The 21,564-nt window shown below is 41.5% G+C and overlaps 1 protein-coding gene across 1 annotated transcript; it reads right to left on the reverse strand.

Moving 5' to 3' along the window:
* Window positions 1-228: 228 nt before the first annotated feature.
* On the reverse strand, window positions 229-1,102 carry LOC118747638 (proton-coupled amino acid transporter-like protein CG1139). Its single transcript, XM_036481686.1, has 5 exons — window positions 1,089-1,102; window positions 974-1,027; window positions 763-913; window positions 579-700; window positions 229-499 (listed from the first exon to the last, which is right to left on the reverse strand). Exons 1-5 carry the CDS (start codon window positions 1,100-1,102, stop codon window positions 229-231), a joined length of 612 nt encoding a protein of 203 aa, XP_036337579.1.
* Between the last annotated feature and the right edge of the window lie 20,462 nt (window positions 1,103-21,564).

Raw genomic sequence — 21,564 nt, forward strand, 5'->3', positions numbered from 1 at the left:
ATTGAAATTATCTGCTCAATCAATCAATAAATCAAAGATCATTTCTTGCAAAGCATTTGATCATACAGACCACACCCACTGACTCGATGGCAAAGAGTACAGTGCCGAAGAACAAAGGGTAGGCTTTGATATCACCAACGGCTCTGCGATCGGAAAGCGGCGGCAGTTCTCTCAAGACGTAGTAAAATACTATGCAAAGACCTACGAAATAAAAAATTTTCCATCAACCTAGTCCATTTCTACAGGTACACATACACAGAACCACTTAATACTTATACAAATCATAGCATCCGCAAGCGCATTCAACGGCACCAGGCTCCTCAGGTCGCGTATTAAATAAATTGATACCAGCGGCGCAGCCAGCGCGAATATATAAAATCGTACGTCGAATGTGTAGCCATAGTAGTCGGTCAGCTCCCGCAGGTTGTCCGCAATGAAGACCACATAAGCGCTGCAGACACCAAAGTGGTAGAAGGCCAATATGAAATCTATGGTAGAACTGCGATGAGCTCGCATTTAACATTCCCCGTTTTAGTAGATGTATGTATGTATGTAGGTAATGCAATTTTCATACAAACCGCGCAGTAAAGCTTAGGAAACGCAAATACTTTGGACCTGCTTCCAAGGCGAGTGCCATCGCGTCCGGATAATTTAGTTGAGGAACACGCTTTCTCCTACAGAGTTCGTAGATGCTATGCAACTGCGGAGATCAGTGAACTTGTAGTTTCTTTAAACATAATTATTTCTAGTGTGTTCACTTACCAAAACATGCAGAGCGAATATCACAATTGAACCAACCACAATGGTGCTCATTAGGCCATTGAGCCAGCCAGCAGCTTGAAACGCCTTGGGCATAGCCAAGCAGCCAATGCCTATGGAGGCTTTCAGCAAGCTGATATATACCTCGAGATTGCTGCAAATTGTATAGAGGACACAAATATGAAACGTAGAATGAAGTTTTTTCACAACGCACCTCAACGGATTTTCTATCACTCGATGCTGGTAAGGATCGTAGGCATCCCTTGAGCTGTGGAGGAAGAATTGCTATGTACATAGATCATTTGCTAGTAAAAAAAATTCACAATTACTTGGCGTAAATCATAGTCCGATAAAAGAAAGGCGCGTATAAAAGCTTGAAAAGTTTTCAAATTTTTATTTTAAATGACAATTTTTATTTTTGGCATTTATTCTTTGATTTAACTAAAACTGTTAGAATTTATGCGTAAGTTAACAATTTGTATACCCAAATACCAAAGATTTATTTATTTCGTTGAGTTTGTTTTGAAAAATTCCAAATGTCAAAAACAAACAAAAGCGTTTGAAGCAAGGCACATAAATACAGGTAGAAGCACAATAAAAACCATGAAATTGTTCGAAATCGTTGTTGCTTGAGATTGAAAATGAAAATGTGTGTGCGAGTTTGTGAGTAAATTTTAAAATTAAATTGCTTGGAAACGTCAAGAATTTTAAAAGTGTCTCTCAGCGGTTCTACCTTACTGTATACTTTTACATGGGTAGAAGCAAAATGTATTCAACCAAGGTGTATTAAACAAGGTGTGATTGACAACTCAGGTAGGCTCTCTTTTAAGGTACTATTATGCCAAAAAATATAAACAATCGATTCAAAATTCATACAATTTTTTTTTTTCAATTTGACTTTATAGGATGGTTCTTCTGAGAGCAATGTCAAATTCAATCACACTTTGTTGAATACATTTTGGGTAGAAGTCATTTTGACGTTGCTCTCATGAGAGCCAAACTTTCAAACTTCAACTTGTTTTGTTTTTATTTTTATTTTTCTCTCTCTCTCTTATATGGTGATACGGATGGCGAGTACGGAAGAATGCTCTGTCGTTGGGTAATTGAACAATAATTGAACAATAAGCTATGCTTTTTTGCTTGTCCATTCGCCAACTTTATTGAACTTTTACATTAGCGCTATTCATAGAACGTCTCAAGGTGGCACTTTTGGCGAAATGGCAACGTTGCGATCAAAGTTGCATGAACGACCTATCGCAACCCCGGATTGCAAATATTTACAAAAACTTTGCGACGTTTCATGAATCCCACTATTAATGAATATTATAAAGGAAATTATTTCGACGAATTCCTACAAAGTAATTATTGCCCTTGCCCGGGAAAGATTAACTTATTCGTAGCTTCTACTTTCATACGAACAGAATAGAATAATTAGTAGATCCAGCAAATATTTTAGAATGTAAACATTTTAGTGCTATCAGATCTATTATTCAGGTTATTCCTGGCGTAAAGAAAACCGGTTCCCTCTCCGCTTCCAAGTACTAACTCGAAGAACTCGCAAACTTACAAATTGTTTTCTTTCAACAGCGAACTGTCTGGAAATGCGCCTGTTATCCATCCAGTTTTTCTTGGTTGGTCTGACTAGAATTTACTGTCTAAAATAGTCTTTTTTACAGAGGGCCTTTCCGATTTTCCGATTTTCTTCAAATTGCCGATTCTTACGAAGATAAACGTTCGCTTTCTTGAAAATGCTTTATTTTTTATTCGTCTCACGTCTTAGAATCTTCTGTGGATCACATTTCTCGGATGGGCTTTACTAAACGTTTTGTCTAGGCGATAGTTTCATCTAAACCTCCCCCTCAAACATTTGAATTGGTTAAAGTATTCAAGCACTGTATTCCCAAAGATGGTTGAAATAAGGTGCGCTTTCTACCTTTAGGGAGCGGAGCAAGAGCTTCAATCATAGCACCTCGAAATACTAATTACCAACTACTTAGTTTGGGGCGGCAGCCGTGCTCGAGTGGTTAGTGGTATGCATTAGCACTAGGCGAGAGAAAAGACTTCAAAAGACCACATCGCATGCCCAAAAAAAATCAAATGAAAGTAAACACTTATAAACTCTTTGAATGCAAACGCACATGCCTGTGAACTCAACCGAAAGTTTTTAGTGTCGACTAATTGGGTTACTGGCTGACTGACCTATATTCTAGTCCTGCTAGTCCTTCGCCACTAAACTATTTGTATTTAGCCGTATCTACATAGATATGCAACTTGCGTACTACCAATCTATTTATGTCCAATCAATCAGCAATGTGCCGTTTGTTCACCAAAACATATACTATTACCAGCAACAACAGCAAAGAAAAAACCACTGCAACTACCTAATGGCAATTGTTGTCACTACTCCTTGTTGCTGTTGTCATCAACATGCGGCGCGTTGTCATTACTGCTATCAGATGTTGTACAAACACATATATGTATGTCGAGTGTGTGCGTTGTTGTAAATTTTATGTTGGCTAGCTGGCTCGACTTTGTCAATATGTACGAGCGAGTATTTATGTTGGTGAGTTGCTGTGGCTCGTGAATGTCTACAAATCGAAATCATATGTCAATTGTCGTGTCAAACCGAAAATCGATTTCGATGATTGCCATTTGTGGCCGACAATTGTTAACAATATTTGCTAATGCAACAGCAGCAGCAATCGAACAACAGCAACTACAGTAGAAGCGATTGCCAAAGCAGCTTGCTTTTTACATTGAAAACACTTTGTTGGCTAAGCTTGTTGTTGCCGCTGCCGCTACCGCTGTGGCAATGGGGCAACATGTCGCATAATTAAACGCGACTATTTGCCACAGACATTCGCTCAATCGCTGGTGTAACTAGTAGCTACATACGTACGTAAATTACTTGCGCCAACTTCTAGCGCAGCCAACAGCAAGCACACTTACATATTTACTTGCAACATGCGGCATGTGACATGCTCAGCATACCGATATGCTCACTAATGTTGGCCGCAGCCTCATCGGCGATAGTTGCGATTGCTGGTGCTGACTTATCAAAGTGATGGCGATGGCGATGGCGATGGCGATTTTTGATGGCGTTGATCAGCCGCCGCGCCATGACATGTGCCGCGAATACCGAAATGTCAAAGCGCATGTGCTGCGTGTTGCATGCGACTTGGACTAGCTGCAACGCCACAGCCGCAATTCCGTTTGGCAATTAAAGTCAGCGCGCGCGCGCGCATATCTTAGCGTTTGCTTGTTGGAATTCGTTCGCGTCCGACATATAAACGCGCTGTTTGTGACCCATTTGCTGAATCTTAATGCGCAGTGCAACAACAATAAGTGTATAAAGGTAGCTGCATTTTGATTTCCTTCTCCTTTGGCCAAATCCTATTTCTCTGCTTTTGCACTAGATTTTTTTTCCTAAAGCTGCCTGCAGCCGGAAGTTTGTTTTGCAAAATGCAAAATGCAAATTTAACTGTTACACATTTCTATGCTAATTTCCGATTACAAATGCATACACAACAACAACAAGAACATACGAATAGCTAGCTGCACATTGTTCAGCGGTGTGGACGAAAAAAATATGCCCGCGTTATTGGTTCGCAAATGAAATGGCAATGTTGCCATGATGACCTCCCGCATAGCAAATGCACGCAACATGGAATTGACACCGCAAGTGCGACGCAACGCAGTACAGTACAGGCGTGCACACGTCACGTACTTGCATGCAATGGCACATACCCTGCACGAAATCAGTGAAACTGTATTGGAATGGAAAAATTTGCTGGGGCGATATACATATTCAATTAATGTCCCGCGATACACGGCTAGCCCCAAAATACATGAAATTTTGCGATATTGTCAACTTCGTAAAAATTCTCCGTAATTCATTCGTTTTATTATATGTAATTTTTCCCAAATAATTCCGATTAAAGGTATGTGAGGTTATTCCGCCAGGGGTTCTCTATACGATCTCTTCTTGCATTTCCTATTAATTCACGACTTGAAAACATTTCGTTATTATATTTCTTTTTCATTAGTCCATACGGTGCCATTATTTAACTCCCTTCTGTTCCATATAAATGATAGCCGTTGCTTCTTGTAAGACGCTATTGAACTTTGACAAGAAAAAGCAAAACTTTCCATTTGCATTTACCATTTTACATTATTCTATTGGCAACGCTTCCGCCACCGCAATAATTATTCATGGCTACTATAATAGGTCGGTGGGTAAGAAAGTGCACAACAGGCAGGCCACCTCTCTACTCTCCATCACAAAAAAGTGCACTTCCAGGTGCGAATCGCGTATGCCCTATTGGCTGCAATGATGAGCAAATCACCGACAAACACACGCAATCAATACACCGCATTGGCGACGACGGTATGTATGTAAATACATACGACACTATGGCGACTTGCGAGGGTGCGCATGAGCGAGCGGTTGGTGCGGGCGCACGCGGGGGATTATTGCTCGCACTGCACTGGTCGTCATTGCACCAACGCGCGTACGGTTGTTTTGTCACCTTTGATGTCAACATTTTGCTGCATTCGATTTTTATAATGCGGAATTTGCATAAAATATTCCTCGCTGAGCCTAGCAAATTCAATTCGAATCGAAAGGTGGGGAGACAAAGTGCGGAGAAATAAAATGAAATTGAAAATGTCGACGTCAGTGTGCGAATAGGTGTTTGTGTGTGTGTGTGTGTGCATATGAATATGAATTAGAATGAGAATTGAGAATGCAGGAAATAAGTGCGTCGCGTTCCGCTTGTTTGTTGTTTACATACATACATACATATGTATGTATGTGTGTGTCTACTATCTACTCCTACAAAAGTAGTTGCATAGTTTGAACTCCAGGTCGCATGTTGTTGTGCTGTTGGCACTTTTACTGCAGTTACAACCGCAATTGTCGCATTCACATAAGTTGTCACACGAAATGAGGTCAAATCGGTCACAAGCGAACTCCACAACAAAAACAAGTCACATCACATACATACATGCGTATGTCGCCATGCAATTCCTTCCACTTCAACGCATTTGAGAGGGAGTTGTTAGAGAAATTGCATTTTATATTGAAAGTTGTTAACGCTGCAGGGATAATTTATTGCGAATAACTTTTAACAGCAAATACTTTGAAGGAACTACGTATTTTTTGTTTTTCTATGAGAGTAAATTATTTAAACTTGAATTAAGAATGGGTCGAACTGAAGGAAAACCAGCAGACCGAGTAGTAGTTGAAAGTGAACAACTATAGAAAAATTAGGATTCTTTGCGATAGATATTTACAGTACTTACTGCGTTCAGAGTATACCCACTCAGTAATTAGGGCTCTCGAAGAGGACCGACTGAGACCACAGAACGGTTCAGGTTCCAAAAAGGCAGTAAGCGATTCCTTCTCATGCCAACTAGTTAGTCTGCGACCTCATTGCCTTCGATTCTACAGTGGCCTGGTACCTAGTACAGTATTACCGTATTTTTAGTTGCCGAAATTTCTAGCGTGATAACTTGCACTAACTATGTCGATAATTTTTCGGGGTTCTTCGTGTTTTACTTTTCGTGATTTTTTAAGATTTACGTGAATTTTTTTTCGGAACATTGGTTTATTTTATTAGGTCTTTTGGGGAATTTTCGGGACTATTACGGTGTTTTCGGAATCCCTCGGGATATTGTGTTAGGTAAAAGTAACTAAATCAGGGACCGAAAATGATGGTCATTTATTTTAAAACCATTGCAAAATCATTATTTTTTCATTTATATTTTTACGATAATTTTTAATCGGTATTTTATAATTTTTATTTTTCTGCCATTATAGCCGCTATTTTCAGATTTCATTATTTAAATCATAAATCGGTTTTGTAAGTGCAGTCTCTATTATAACGGTTAAAAGTGTTCGAAAAAAATTAAAATCATAAAATACGATTAAGATATGATTCTATGAATAACTCTTTTATTATAAATACTTTTTAAAGATTTTATTGTAAACACATACTTTTATACCCAGAATTTAGTCCTGCCCTCTAAATTGAAATGTCAGGGACCGAAAATAATCATAGGATACCAAGATTTTTATTTGAAGATCATTGCAAAATCGTGGTTTTGATTTTCAAAAATAAAAATAAATTAAAATAACATAAAATTTATCGGACAGATAGAAATCCAATTTTAGGGGTTAAATTATGATTTTTATTATAAAGATCATAACCGTTGCGGCACCTGTTTGTTGTTGCTTTTCCAAGCAAATTTCTCACTTTGCGAGCAGTGCCGACCGTATGTGGCAAGCCGAAACCGAATTTCGTCTCGCGAAATTGTTGCTATCTGCTTAGTCCAGAACACCAGATCTCTGATACATTATAGAACGTTATATACTGCTAGATTAAAAATAAGATGGGAGAACAAAAATGCTTCATTAACTCCTTTTATGATAGCTATAGCCCGTTTCCACCAAAAGCTTAACCGCAGTTAAGAGCTCAAGTAAGTTCAAGAATTTAAACGTGGGGTGATCGGCAATATTTTCTTTACTACACCTACTACTACTACTACTACTACTAATAACACCTTCCTTCCATTATTATTTACGAATGGAAAGCAGAATTACGATAACAGATTAAATAACTCGGCGGCAAGGTTTTCTGCACCAGAAGCTGTGTGGTTCTTAAGTTTAAGTATTGTGGCTTTATTATTCGTGTAATACTTATAGAAGTATCTGGGGAGATATAAAAGCAACCTTGAATGCAGCCTGGTCCTTACTCTTGAAATTTCAAGCAATTAAGTTTGTTCACAGTTCTTTTAGAAACCCGGTCATTACTTGATTAAATTAGTGGAATACATATTCGCTTTTGCATTCGATATTTTGGAGGTGTAGACTTTCTGCCGATTACTATGACCAGCCACATAATGCTCCGCCTCGATGTTCGCAGAGGACTCCTTCTTGTTTGCACTGACTGAGTTTTTGAATCCACATAGTTTTGCATTACTTACATACATAAATATATGCAGTTCTGCAAAACATTATTTTTTAGTTTATGGGTTTCGTTTAGAAGTAGTCTGTCGCTTAGTTCCCAGCTTCTTTGCAATACTTCTTTTTATCCATTTCCAGAAACCCAGACTCTAATTTCTTCCAAATAGAGCCACTAGTGGCGTTTTCGTTTCTATTAAAAATGTTGCCTTTTCATTGCCCTCTTCTTAGTATTTGTAAGTAAAGGACAAAGAGAAGGTAACCTTTTTTGATAGAAACGAAAGCTTTCGAAAAACTGCAGAGGCACGTGGGTCATAATTTTTAGCGGCACGTTGTTATAAAAAAATTATATCGGTAAAGGCCGTTTTTTTCAATGTCCAGTTAACGCAAATCGGAGGTAGAAGCCCCGGTTAAATACGCTGATTGCTTTATCGATCAACGAAAAAGTCGATTATGATTTTTAAGTAGTGAGTAGTGAGGTAGTGATAACCAGACATTGAGAAACTGGCCCTAACTACATATAGCTCGAGTAAAATATTCCTTTATTTTATGAAACAAAATGATATACTAGTACGTGGTAATATTTTTGTGCTCCTTTTATCACCCACTATTTCTGGTGCTTCTTGCCTACAACGGCGCTACTCGAGTAGACCATTTCCAAACAAGGAAAGCACAATAAACGAACGCGAGCAAATTTAAGATCATTGTCTGGCGGATGCGCCCCCAAAGCCCAGCGGCCAAATTGAATAATTTAACCTAAAAGCAAAACTGAAGCTCAGCTGAATCAGAGCAGAACAAAAGAATGCCGTTGTATATATTAAATTCGTGGCTAAATACAACTGAAGGATATGCTGTGCAGATTAGGGTGACGCGCATTTTAAATGGAAAATATGCCATAATACTTTGGACAAATTAAAGGATATTCAAAAAGAAATATATAAAGTAGTAACAATATTTTCTACTTGCCGCGCTGGTAGAGGCTCTCTGCCGCTCCAATAAAAAGTTAAGTCCAAGTTTGTATATTTAGGGAAAAAAACGCAGTTCTACTCTAATGCGGATACACACACTCGCCTATTTATTTACGAAGAAGAGTTATGCGCGTTTGAAGAATGGGTAGGTGGTGTAGGCAGCGACGTCTTAGTGTAGAAGTCAGGGAGCAGCACAGACGACGCAACGACGAAGCTCGCAAGCGAATGCGCGGGTAGCGAGAAGATGCGGTCGACTTTCTAGCTGAAGGGCACCACAAGCAAATCAGACAGCACGGGACGGTAGACGACAGGCTTGTGCCGTGCAAGATAATTTCGCAGCTTAAACGCCCACACAATCTTTGCGGACAGTTGAATGGCTATCGGAGTTGCTGCTGTTATTAAAATGTTGTTATGAGCCGGACAAAAGGGATCGTCTGCGTACAAAGCTTTTGTTGTTCTTGTTGCTTGTGGGTTAGTTGTTGTTGATGCTTGTTTTAATTTCCAAGAAAGTTTTGCGGCTAAATATCAATTTAAGAGATTTTCGGAATTCAAATTGCCACTGGGCAATGGGCTCGCTTCATTACCGGGCCGCGTGTAATTTCTACTAGTGTATGGGTATTTGTTTGAAGAGCTATTTGCATAAAAGCGCTTAGCCAGCGGGTTAAAGTGATTAAGTTGCGGCTAAGTTGCGAGTGCTGTTCTTGAGCCGCCGCGCTTGATTTGTAAATTGTTTGCCAAATAATAATGGTGTACGAGTAGAACTTTAGGATTTTGGAGGAGCTCGCCCGCATCAATTGAGCGGTACATTATTATGTTCGCTGAATAATAATTATCGGCCGTGCGCTTTGTCGTCGCCAAGCGCAAGCACATCTACACCGACCCAGCTACGCCGTCGCATTCTTCTGCAATGCGTAAACCAAGCGGAAATAGAAAATTAGTACACGCCTCGAGACGAGCTGTACGCTGGCTGGTCTCGACGGGTATTGCACCGCCACGCACCACCAAAACATCCAGCAACACTGAAACAACATCAAAGATTGTTATTTAGCAAATGTTCGAAGGCGAACTGATTATTAACTTCATTATTGCAGCGATATCGCAATGAATGCATCTGAGATGGCAATACACAGTCACCACCGCCGCAACCGCCCGCCAAATGCAATTAGCTGCTGTGGCAGAAGCTGTCCGCCAAAAGGATACCTGCCACTGCGGCAGTTGGCTCGCGCGGCCAGGCACTCACTCATATGGAGCGTACAGACAGCGAGTCGGTCGCTCTTGGCCGCGAGTAAATTATTTTCTGCACAGCAGCAGCCACTTAACAAAATAATTCTAAAAATACAGCAAAAAATCAAAACTCAAAGCTGGCTCAAAAATTTTGCGTCTGCGATCAGCAATTCATTGAGAAATACAAGCGTACGTGCCCTGCCAGCGTTCGCTCAACTCCGTAGCTCAGCACCTCAGCACCTCAACGCCGCTCGTCCAACCAACCGACTGACCGACCGGCCTTAATCGAGGCCAATTTAGCCTACGGCGGCTGCACTTACGTCGCATTTCTTCAACATTTGTTTCCTTTCCTGCCAGTCTTTTTTTCTCGTTTGCTTCAAGCCCGCCCACTTACCAAAATCATTTTTGTTTTTTTTTTTGCTCAATTCATAATATTTCTTGCAGCTCTGAGCTCTGAGTCCAGCTGCAATAAAGTAGCTGGAAGTCGCTCTTCACCTCTCAGCGTATTCGCCACAGCTGTGTGCATTGCGGTCTTTTGTGCGCCCTTAAAGTGGCCCAAAATGCCTTTGGCTAAAAGCGAAGCGTACGTGAGCGCAGCAAAGCGCAAAAAAATCGAAAACTTCACTGCATCCTCCCACTTTTTTGCAACGTCATCAGCGGCGGCAACGCAACGACCTCCACACACGGCTACCGCCACTGCCACCCTCATGTGAACAACGCCGATGCGGATGCGCCCGACGACTGCATTAACTTATTGCTGCCGGCCAGGCTGTAACAGCAGCAGCAGTGAGCGCAGCCTCCTCCGACCGCAGCCGGTCGATTGGCTTGATTCAGTCCAAATGCGTCTGCGATGAGCATCGCAATTACGTTTAGCTGGGTGTATGGTTGTATGTGCAAAATACACTGTGTGCATTTGTAATACGACTGCTGTGCGGGAGATGTTGCACAGTTGCTCTTCACATTTGATTTACTGCACCGCCGTGGAAAGAGTTAAGGAAGAAGAATGCGCATGGCAAAGAAAATTGAAGCTGCAAAAAATAGCAAAAGGAACTGGCAAAAATCGCCTCCACCTCCTCTTCCGGCCGTGGATTATACTTATGTGTAGATTGCAACAGCCTGCAATGGTGGAGCGTAATCACAAGAATTAATGTGCGCGTTTACATATAAGCATGCATATACACTCCGTGTCATAATTATAAGCACACCACGTATTGACAAGTTTTAACAATTATTTGTTTTATTTGTTTTTTAGTTTTAGTTATTTATTATTAAAAAAGCGAGCCCTATCACCCAAAAAGAGGTAAGCGACAAGTTTCAAACTTTGTGTAATATTGAAAAAAAGATTAATAAACACCGCAAAAATTTCTAGCTTTTTCTGAGAAAGATTTTAGTTATACAATTTAGTAGCCCAAGCAAGTTTAGTATAATAATAGTGCAAGGTTGAAGAAGTTTAAACTTACGCCAGATTTTTTTTTGTTTGTGAGCGGTATTGTGCATTTTCTTCCATATACGGCACATAATTATGTTCGATGATTTTTTTTTTATACGGAAGAAAATGAGCCGCACCTTCAAAAAAATCCCAAAAATCAACAGTGAGTCCTAGCTACTTCAAACTCACAATTTGTTACTATAATTGAATGGGCAACAAAACTGCATACTAAAATTCTTTCTGAGAAATCTAATTGAAAACTTCGAAATTTTTACGAAAGTTAGATTTTTTTTCTTTAATATCGCATAAAGTACGAAAATTGTGCTTACACATGTTTCGCTATAGAATTAATTATATTTAAAAAAATATATATAACTGAAATTAAATAACAAAGAAAAATTTGCTAAAACTTGTCAACTGTGGTGCAATTATAATTAGGACACGGAGTGTATATGTGTGTATGAATATAAAGAACGGATATTATATCACATGTAATGAAACGATTGAAATTTCTGTGTTCATAAATACATATCTGCGTAATTACCAACCAAGAATTTGTTGTTGCCTTTATTAAAAACAAAAATAGTTTTAGGGTCACAAAAAAAATCTAGTATTTTTTACGATTTTTTTTTATTAGATTATGAAATGTGACCTAATTTTATTGCGAGTATAATTCGGCCATCCACCTTAACACCCATTAAATATTTCCTTCGGCGTAGCATTTCTTTCGATTACTGACTCGATTTAAACTCAAAATTTATGTGTATGCATCGGCGGCCGCTGTGGTGGTGATTAGCAGTGCGCGCTACCATTCCGCAGGGTCTAGGTTCGAGCCCCAGCGTATTCTACCATGAAAAACAGATTCTCAAAAAAATACAATCGCCGTTCTGCGTCGGCGTAAAACTGTAGGTCCGTCCCATTCGTGTGACAACATCAAAGCGCACGCCACAAATCATTGGAGACGCTCGGCCAAACACTAACATATGTGTAAGCGCCAATATAAGTATTATATTATTATTATGAGTATGTGTCTTGTGTTTTTGGTGTATCAAGCTGACACTCCATACCCCTTTGCAGCTACGTATTTTAGACATAAAAGCTGGAAACCGCTCGCGCCGATATTGAAAACCTCCACACGTTTGCTGTCGGCGAGCTTCTCAAACTCCTAGCAATCCCGCATTTCGGACTCTCTCTGCTAATTTTTTACGCTTTTCAGCTATCTTAGCCTGAAAATACTACAGCAGTCCTGAAGCTTAAAATTTAGGCTTATCAACCTCTTTTGACATGATCATCATACCGACCCTTCCATCAAGCTGTGTCCCATGCTTGAGAGTTTTCCCTTGCCTGTTCCTCCATTCGCTGCATATTTCCTAGTCAACCCTTTCGAGAATGTCTTCCGTTCTTTCTGGGGCAAAATCGTAGCCTCAAAACCTCCTTCTCAACAGCTCCTGCAGTAGGCCATCTCTGATCACAGCACAGAGCAAAGGAAAGAGAAAATCAACTTATGGAGCGTGAAGGCACTGCCTGAATCTGCCCAACTTATAAAAATTTATATTCAACCATATTGATAGACATTATATTTCCCATAAAATCGACTACCTTTTCTTAGAATCAAAGCTCCCACGTTGCACACTTTTTTCCAAAGAAAATCAATTCCCACCACACCACATCCCCTTCTAAGCACCGGGATTCATTTCGACGATCACTTTCAATTCAATTCGGCCGCAACGCATTCTAATAAACGTAAATAATTGTCCAATTGCTCGTCATGGCGAATCTGAAAGCTTCATCAATCACTCCCAACCATAATTGTGTTTACCAGAATGTCCAACAGACTGTACTGGCCACCAACGCCACAAAAGGCAGGACGACACTCTATCGTACGAGTACACACGATGCCAGTGCTAGTAGTATTCCCACTAACCAAAGTCATTGTCAGCCACAAAACGAGTGTTGAACAACTACAGAAACTACACTCGCTAGAAGAGTTGTGGCACATGCAACATTTTGCCTGGCCAAACACTCAAAAAATCCAATTCAAGTAAAAAAAAAGTTTGCGGAAAACTCATTGCTTTGGCGCAGCAGGATGTCAAATCGCGCAGCAGCATCCAATTGATACATGCCACAAACAACGGTGTAGTGTGGCAACAACACTGCAATCACCAGCAGCAGTAATTCGTTTGCCAGGCGTCAGACTGCTAACCGTTGCTGTCTGCTGCCAGTTGCCAGTTGATTTGTTTTCATTGCCAGTTGCGATCGACGAGCGACGATTGAGTCAGCCGATCGATAGGCGAGTCACCGCAGCGCCATTTTCCACTTCCCGGCAGTCGCAGCGGCAGCAATGGGCAACTTGTGTACAAACGACGTTTAACCTCTTGAACCCGCAGAGACAATGAGCTATTGCTATGTGGCGCATTGCAGCGCCTCTCGCTGACTCCTGGACACCTGGACCAGCAACAAAACTATTGCAATGTAGCATTTGGCATTGATGGCTAATGCATTGTGGACGTTGAAGACGTCTTTGGCGTGGTTGGCACGCGCGGGGAGCACGTGTTCTGCGTCTCTTTGGCAGTAGCCTTAAACCGCTTGGTGCGTGCAACTCGCTTCTAATGCGTGCAACAGCGCGTGGTATGACATTAGCTCAATGCCTATTAGAGATCCAGGCGAGTTGAATTCGCAGAAATCTTCAGCGTCATCATCTTAAGCAGCAGTGAGAAGAAGTCTCTGCCTTAGTTGTAGTTTTTTTTTGTTTTTTTGTTTCACCTCCTCATTCTTCTTTTGCTTGTCATTGTCGTTAGATTGTCGTGTTTTCCGTAATAAATTACAAATGTTTTGTCGCAAGTGCAACAAGCAGCAGACACAAACACTTAACTAAATATTTGCGAAAACGCTTCGAGGTGCTTAATTGGATCGGACGAGTGTTAACAAGTGCCCGTTAGGAAATTGGGCACATGGATTCTTAAGCACTTACTAATAGTGCAATTAGCAACGCATGGAAGTCTAATGCACAATGAAATTTGATAAATGTAGCGAATTTCAACTTGAATTTTGAAAGGAAGTCCTAGTTAGAAAGCAATCTAATAACAACGAGTTGCTTTAGTTGAAAAAATTTTTTTTGTTTTTATTTTTTGTTGTTTGGTTGACCCGGGCTTAAAGCCAGGCCTTGCGGAGTAGTAGCGCGCACTCTTAAATACTACACCACAGCGGCCGCCCTGGCTAGCATATACTTATTTCAAACAGCACGAACGAATGAGTACGTGCGAATTTGTTTAAAACCCTTCAACTTAGGACGACAAATAGCTGTCGGGCGCTAACACGCTATCGCTATCAAGAGCGCAATCGTCTATGTGCGAACCGAAGCTTCGTCATTTCGTCTTTGATTGCCTGGTTTCACGTAGTGGTGTTATCTTAAAAACTTGTTGTCTTTGTTGATGAATCTGCCAATATTTAACGCAGAGCGCTATAAAGCTTTATGTAGACCTAGGTAGGTATGACGGGTAGTAGCAACCTCTCATCCAACGAACTCACCTCAACAGAACCTTCAGTTCACCCATGTAACAGACCGCACAAAATTTAGCATCCCTGTGTTCCGTATTCAGTGTCTATGCGCCACATCTGGACATTTGCTGAGATAGTGGAGTAACGTTTTCCTAATTTTTTCAAGATCACAGCTACTGCTGTGGATTTTATTCAGACAACCGATCAAAAAAAGATCAGGGTAGGTATTATCATGTGAGATATGTATGTTTGGTTCCAGAAGAGACTGCAGTTCTTGCTAGTTCGTGAGCACTCAGTCTGAAGCCAAAAAACTTTTTATATATATTGATTCCAACGTCGAATTCAACAGTCTTCTAGAATCTCTTTCTATCCGGGAGGTATTGGTATTTAGGAACCTGGATAATACCCTTATCCCTAGGCCAGTGTCTGTTTCGGAGCGAACGCTATGAATAGCAATTTAATTTTTCTTGTTTAGCTTTAACCTTCTCCAGTCCCTCGAAGAACCTACAAGTCGAGTCGAGTCCCACACTTGTATCAAGAATACTATCTTCGGTTTCAACAAACGGACCCTCTCTGCCTTCGATGCGAGCTGATGGTTTTTGCGAGCTGTACATATATTACTGTCGAACTTCCTGTCCTAACATGTATTGCTTGTTTTGTGCCTTCCACCATACTCCTGCAGCACTATTGCTGAGGAGCGTTCTTATGATAGGCAGTACATCCATAGGGAAGCCTTAGTTTTGGTCACTAGCCCCGGAAATTTTAAGTACCATTGTATAGTTACACACAGGCTCTTAGAACAAATCTTTATTCAAATTGTTAAGCGAAATTCTGAAGCGTGCGGCGTTGGTACTCTCTCCAAGAGTCACATATTTCGTTAATATAGCCATGGCTAGTTCCATGAAATCCTAATGGAATCGCTGTTATGCACTCTAATACCCAATTACTTCTCTGAACTCTTCTGACTTCTCTTCTGAAGCTCAGATCCGTCCGTATGACAACTCGTGGCGTCGGAGAAGGGATGAGTTAGGTTCTGCCGATCCTCTTATGTTGGTGTTAGTTATATGTGGTAGTTTTCCAACGGATTTTTCTATGTTAATCCTGCCTTATTCCCGTTGGTAATTAACCGATTCAGTTGTTCTAGTGTGCCTTTAGAGTTACCGGACCCCGCTCTTGCCTCGCTGTTTTCCTACAGACTTCATTTGCGCTTCTCTCATGTCATTCCCACAACACCTTGTATATGTAGATTGCGTAGCTAATTAAACGATAATTTACCATTTAAAGCCGGCATACTTGCTTGCAACATTTACGAGTATGGTGTGGCAAGCAGCAGCTGCCACAATCGACTGACTCCGACATGCAGAAGCATATAACAATTCCCACAACAGCGCATAGCGCCCACAGCAAGCGAGTTCTGTGTGTGTATGTACGTATGTTGGTGCATGTGTGTGTGTGTGTGTGTAAGTAAATTTACAGTGATGCGCTGTAAATGCAATGTTGCACCCAAGCAGGCAGTGGCATTTGTGGCATTTGCTGCGATTTATGTAAGCAAAAACTCAAACCATCAATCTCGAAACTTCCCAAAAGAGGATTGACATGCAGCGCAGCTACACCACCGTTTAATTGTAGGTGTGTGTGTGTGTGTGCGAAGGTTTGTTAAGTCAAATTTATTTCAGTTGCATGTCCGTGCATGTTGATCTGCTTCGCCTAACTAAACACGTGCGGTTAGCTGGTTGCAATGTTGCTGGACCGCCACCCACTACGAGTGCTCGACCCTGGCTGACCGCTACTTTAAATGCACATTTCAATTTATTTGCCACCGCTTAAGGGCGCGTACATTGTGTGTCGTTGCTGATGCTCGGTTTAAGTGATTCCTGGAAGGCGTTGCTCAAATTACTGCTGCCACTGGGGCGCGTAAATTGTTGTTGTTGTTTTTGTTGCCTGCACTGCCGAAGGCCCCAATGGCCATGTCAATACGGCACACCGACACCACTTCATCAAGCGTAGGCAAACAATAAATTACGCAATCCAAACTGTCCATCTGCAGTCCATCAATGGCAAACAGCCCAACGACCCGAAAGGCCTCTGGGCTCGGCAGCAGCCCACAATGTACAAATACAATGTGCCACATAATGAGACAGCTCCAATGCAGACACACACAAAAGTGTGAATTACCAGCCGAAAGTTGCTGTGGCAAAGGGAAGGCGCATTCAACGCCGGGTCGGCAAGTGAAGGGACGTCGAGCTGTAGAACCAAATTACAGCCGGCTCTAACGCATATGCAACCCACCGACAGCCCATCAGTAAACAGTTAGACTGCCTATTCGTTCAGCTACTCAGCCACTCTGCCGTTCAGCCAACGCCAGCCATTCGCACCTCCATCACCATAGCCATATCAGCATAAATTCCAGGGCATCGTTAAGTGGGGAGGTAAACCCATCAAAATGGAGTTGGGTGCGACACATCAGCTGCGCTGGCAACACCGACAACGGCAGTAACAGGAGCGACCCCAACACCGACGCCGAAACTCCCATTCTAGGCCACTTTAGTAGTCGGAGTAGCGGATTAGCTGCCTTGGCTAGTGTCCACCTAATGAGGGAATTACCGCTGCTAATGGGACACGATGCGGTAAATTCTGTAACATGTTGCAGTTGGAAGTTGTGGCAGCAGCGACGATGTGTTGTGCGAGTGGCAGTCGAGTATTGAACGCCAAAATGCATTGCAGAAACATAAAATAAAAAAATAAACAACGAATCCATGCTACAACGCGTATTTTCACACCTACTTCGCGCGCTAAGAATTCCGCGCGCCTCACCTGCGTCCCCGAACATGCCACTAAGCCAACTAACTACCATACAAGGCAACAACAATGTGCTGCAGACACACAAATTGCTCACACATGTCAGCAGCAGGCAGCAGTACTACTTGCCACTTGCGCCGACTTCAGCAATTGTTTTTCGACACTCGCCACCGGCCGGCCACTGCTGGGAATGCGGCATGCGGCAAGCGCGCTGGTGCCAGCCACCATCGACTATTCGACTATTCCACTTGCTACTTGCGCGTCTGCCTTATTTGTTGCGTGTGCAGCAGTGAGGTGTGTACGTTTGTTGTGATTGGCTTTGCTCTGCTGTGGCTTGGGCTGGTCTAACCTTTCACCCGCCACTTAATTTACGACATTATGCTTGCAGATCTTAATTAGGCGCAAGTAATAGGACGCACGCTCGCTGTGTCCGAGGTGCCGCGCGCTGTGCGAAGGCTGAATAGCGGCAACAGACGCAGCGGCAGTGACTCCTTCGCCTGCGTTACTCTAGCGCTTACAGTGTAATGCTTCTTTGTATTTCCTCCAACACACTTTTTGTAGTTCTTTGCTACTTTTGGCCTTGTTCTCCCAGCAGCTGCAGCACGCCTTGACACTAATGTTGCAGACGTAACAGCCACAATCCACTTGTATGCAACAAAAGATGCAAAATGCGCGCAACAACTAATGGCGGTGTGGACAGCTTGCAGCAGCAATAAAAACAACACAACAATGGCAGCAAGAAGGTTGGTTGGTGTTGGCATTCTGCATAGCTGCGACGAAGACGACAATGAATAAATTTTCACTTTAGATAAGAAATCGCCAGAGTGCTGGTGTTGAGTTGCGGTTGCCGCTCTCACTGCTGTCAGTCTACTTCTAGTACGGCTGCGCCTGCGCCCACGAACGTCCGTGGCAGAGGTACTACGCCTGCACTTAGCTGTAACGTCGAGTTGCTCAAATTTCATTGTGTCGCCTGTCGTCGTCAGCATACCAGATCGCAGATATGTAGTTGGCATGTTGTGGTGTTGGCTTTTAGTGCCGAGCAAATTGTCAGGTGTAAAATGCGATAAGATGACCTTGTAAAGGATACTACAAGTTCGCACGAGAATGTGGGGGGGGGGGGGGGGGGAAATAGTCAAGAAACAAGTAGTGTGGCCTTAAACTCCAAACATTCCTCGCATTTTTCAGTAAACGTTATTAGTGTTTAGAGGAGCCACTTACAAACGCATAAATATTAAGTGAACTCCGCGCGAAGTTGTGAATTGAGATAGAAACTGGAGAATACTTTCGATAGCCCCGAAAAATTTAGATGGATTCTACACCCAGAAAAAGGTTTAGTTATAATAACCAAAATTTGGTTATAGTGATCAAGTGGCATAGTTGGATATGGCGAAATAAATATATAGTTCACGAAAGTCTGCAATTTACTTAAGACTTTTAGTTGGGACAAATGTATATTTGTTAATAATTACAAAACGACTACCTTGATTGGACAATATTGTTAGTTGAATAAAATCATTGTTGAGCAAATATAAACAATGCTTTGGTTGATACACGTTTTCAATTAATTTTGTCTACTTGCTGTAGACTTGAGTCAGCTAACCGTTTATTATTAGGAAAAAAGTTTCAGTTTGACACAAATAAAAAATTACTCGATGTTTGTTGTGTTTACTTTCTTCTTTTATTTGCATATATTAAGCATAAAAATACGTACATATTTACATAAGTTAGTTACTAAAGTAAATAATACATATGTATATGTTGGTAAGAATTTCCTAAAAAACAACGATGAAACAGGAACAGTCGTGCGAAAACCCAGGTCAATATCTGCTGGAAGTATACTGCTTTGCTTTTTCCTTAGCTAAATAGGCACTTTCAAATTATAATTCACATGAATTATATATCCACTGAAAAACCCCGGTTGGCATCAAACTTTATATTTTTAATTAAACTTTAAACTATGCGCGCACCGAAACAACTCGCGATGATAGCAAAACCGAAACTGAGACAAACAAGTATGGGCATGTCATAGCACACATGGCGCAGCGATCGACATGCCATAGCTTACTGAGCGCTCTGGGACCACATGCGTGTTTCACCCATATACGAACAGCGGTAGCGGAGCAATGATTTCCACGCACAATGCAATGGTCGGCATACTAGCGCATTCAAACGATTCAATAAGTGGGACTGTGTGCATTGCTCAGCTGGCGCTCTTCGTATGTGCTCAGAGAGCGCTCAGCATTCTTTAGGGGTGGCTCACAAGCATGAATATGTTCCACTCTCAAACCAAATCGTGGTTGCCTCAACTAAGATTTGGTAACTATGACTAAACCACGTGTTGAAAGAAAGCTTATCTGCATTAGCAGAGCTTAATAACATCCTTTTATGAACCATACGTTAAGTTGAATGGAATTTGTAGAAATATGCTTCAAAGAAATATTTATTAGTATTAACCAAACCCTTCAACTAAATTAACGATTTGTTACAACCTAGATGAATATTAGAAGCTTTAATATATTTAGTTATAATTACCAATCGATGGTAATAGTTCCCAATCCTTGGTAACAGTTCCCAAATATTGTCAAAATTCGGGAACTAAATATCTTTAGTTGTCGAAACTAATCCTTTTTCTCAGTGTACAGTTTAAGGGCATACACGTATTCTTCTTATTATTAGGCACTACAAACGATTGTTGGTTTGGCCTTTTGCGCCACGCAGTCCGACGTAAGTTCGACGTCGCAAAGCAATGGGATCTCAATCCTGTTCACTCAAGCAACTGCAAATTGCTTGGACATGAATAATCAGTGGGATCAATACGTCTTTTCAAGAGTAAGTAAGACAAAACAAAACACTAATTTCAGAACTGTGGTTGATTCCAGCAAAGACAGAGATCGAAATCTGTTATCTGACGCTGTTGAATGGCGAACTGTATAGGGCGAATGTTTAGGTACGAAGGTCTTGTCCCTTCGCTCGACCAAAACGAGGTGAGAAGAGCTAATATGGCTAATATATAAGATAGGTGATCCTGCTCTTCGCCTCAATACTGCGTCATCAGCATTCTCACTCACGTATCTAGGTCGTTGAAAAGGAAGGAATCTTGACAAACAAATCGACACTCAACACTTTTTCAAAGCCATTTTTTCTTAAATGTCGTTAATTTGTCTCCACATCGTCCTGTCTAAAGTTGAAATCATGAAGTCAGCTAGTCTTAGGTCTCGTCATCCTTCTCCTCCGTCATAAGCATGCGTACAAGTGAGACTGGTGTTGTTTAATTCAGCCTTTTGGAGGTAAGGATAGGGTTTAAGTACACAGTACCCTCCGTCCAGATCGCACAATGTAAAAGCACCATTTTTAATTTAGAAACCGAACATAAAAAGAGTATTTAATCGACCCTAAAAGCATCTCACCTTAGCCAAGTGAAGCAGAGAAAGCCCTTTAACGCATTTCTCAGTCGAGTATTTGTACCACGAAAAAATGTTTCCTCCTTAATACAATAAATATGAAACGTAGTCCAAAATGATCACAGATTAGTAAACTTCTTAAATGCCCAGTCAGAAACAGATTCTTAAACAAGTAATAGATATATGTCAGATGACTTGACAAGGAGGCCTCTGCATGTCATTATTGCTACGCAACTGCGCATTGCTCACCTACAAATTACCAAGTCAAGCGACACCAATATCATGTCGTTTACCTTGTAAGGCAGGCAGCCAGCCACCAGCATTAATGCCGATCGATCGATCGACCGACTGACTAAGTGACTGATTGGCTCAATGGCCAATTGATTACCAGCGTTGATGGCTAGGCGGATGGCTGACAAAATGTATGCAAGCTTACAAGTATCAGTATCTACCTGTCCACCAGTACCTTCCTACATGACGCACCGGCACCGGCACAGACATACACACACACACACACGCGGG

Source organism: Rhagoletis pomonella, unplaced genomic scaffold (assembly GCF_013731165.1).
Source record: "Rhagoletis pomonella isolate Grant_MI unplaced genomic scaffold, Rhpom_1.0 Rhpom_scaffold_00012, whole genome shotgun sequence".
NCBI classification, from domain to species: Eukaryota; Metazoa; Arthropoda; class Insecta; order Diptera; family Tephritidae; genus Rhagoletis; species Rhagoletis pomonella.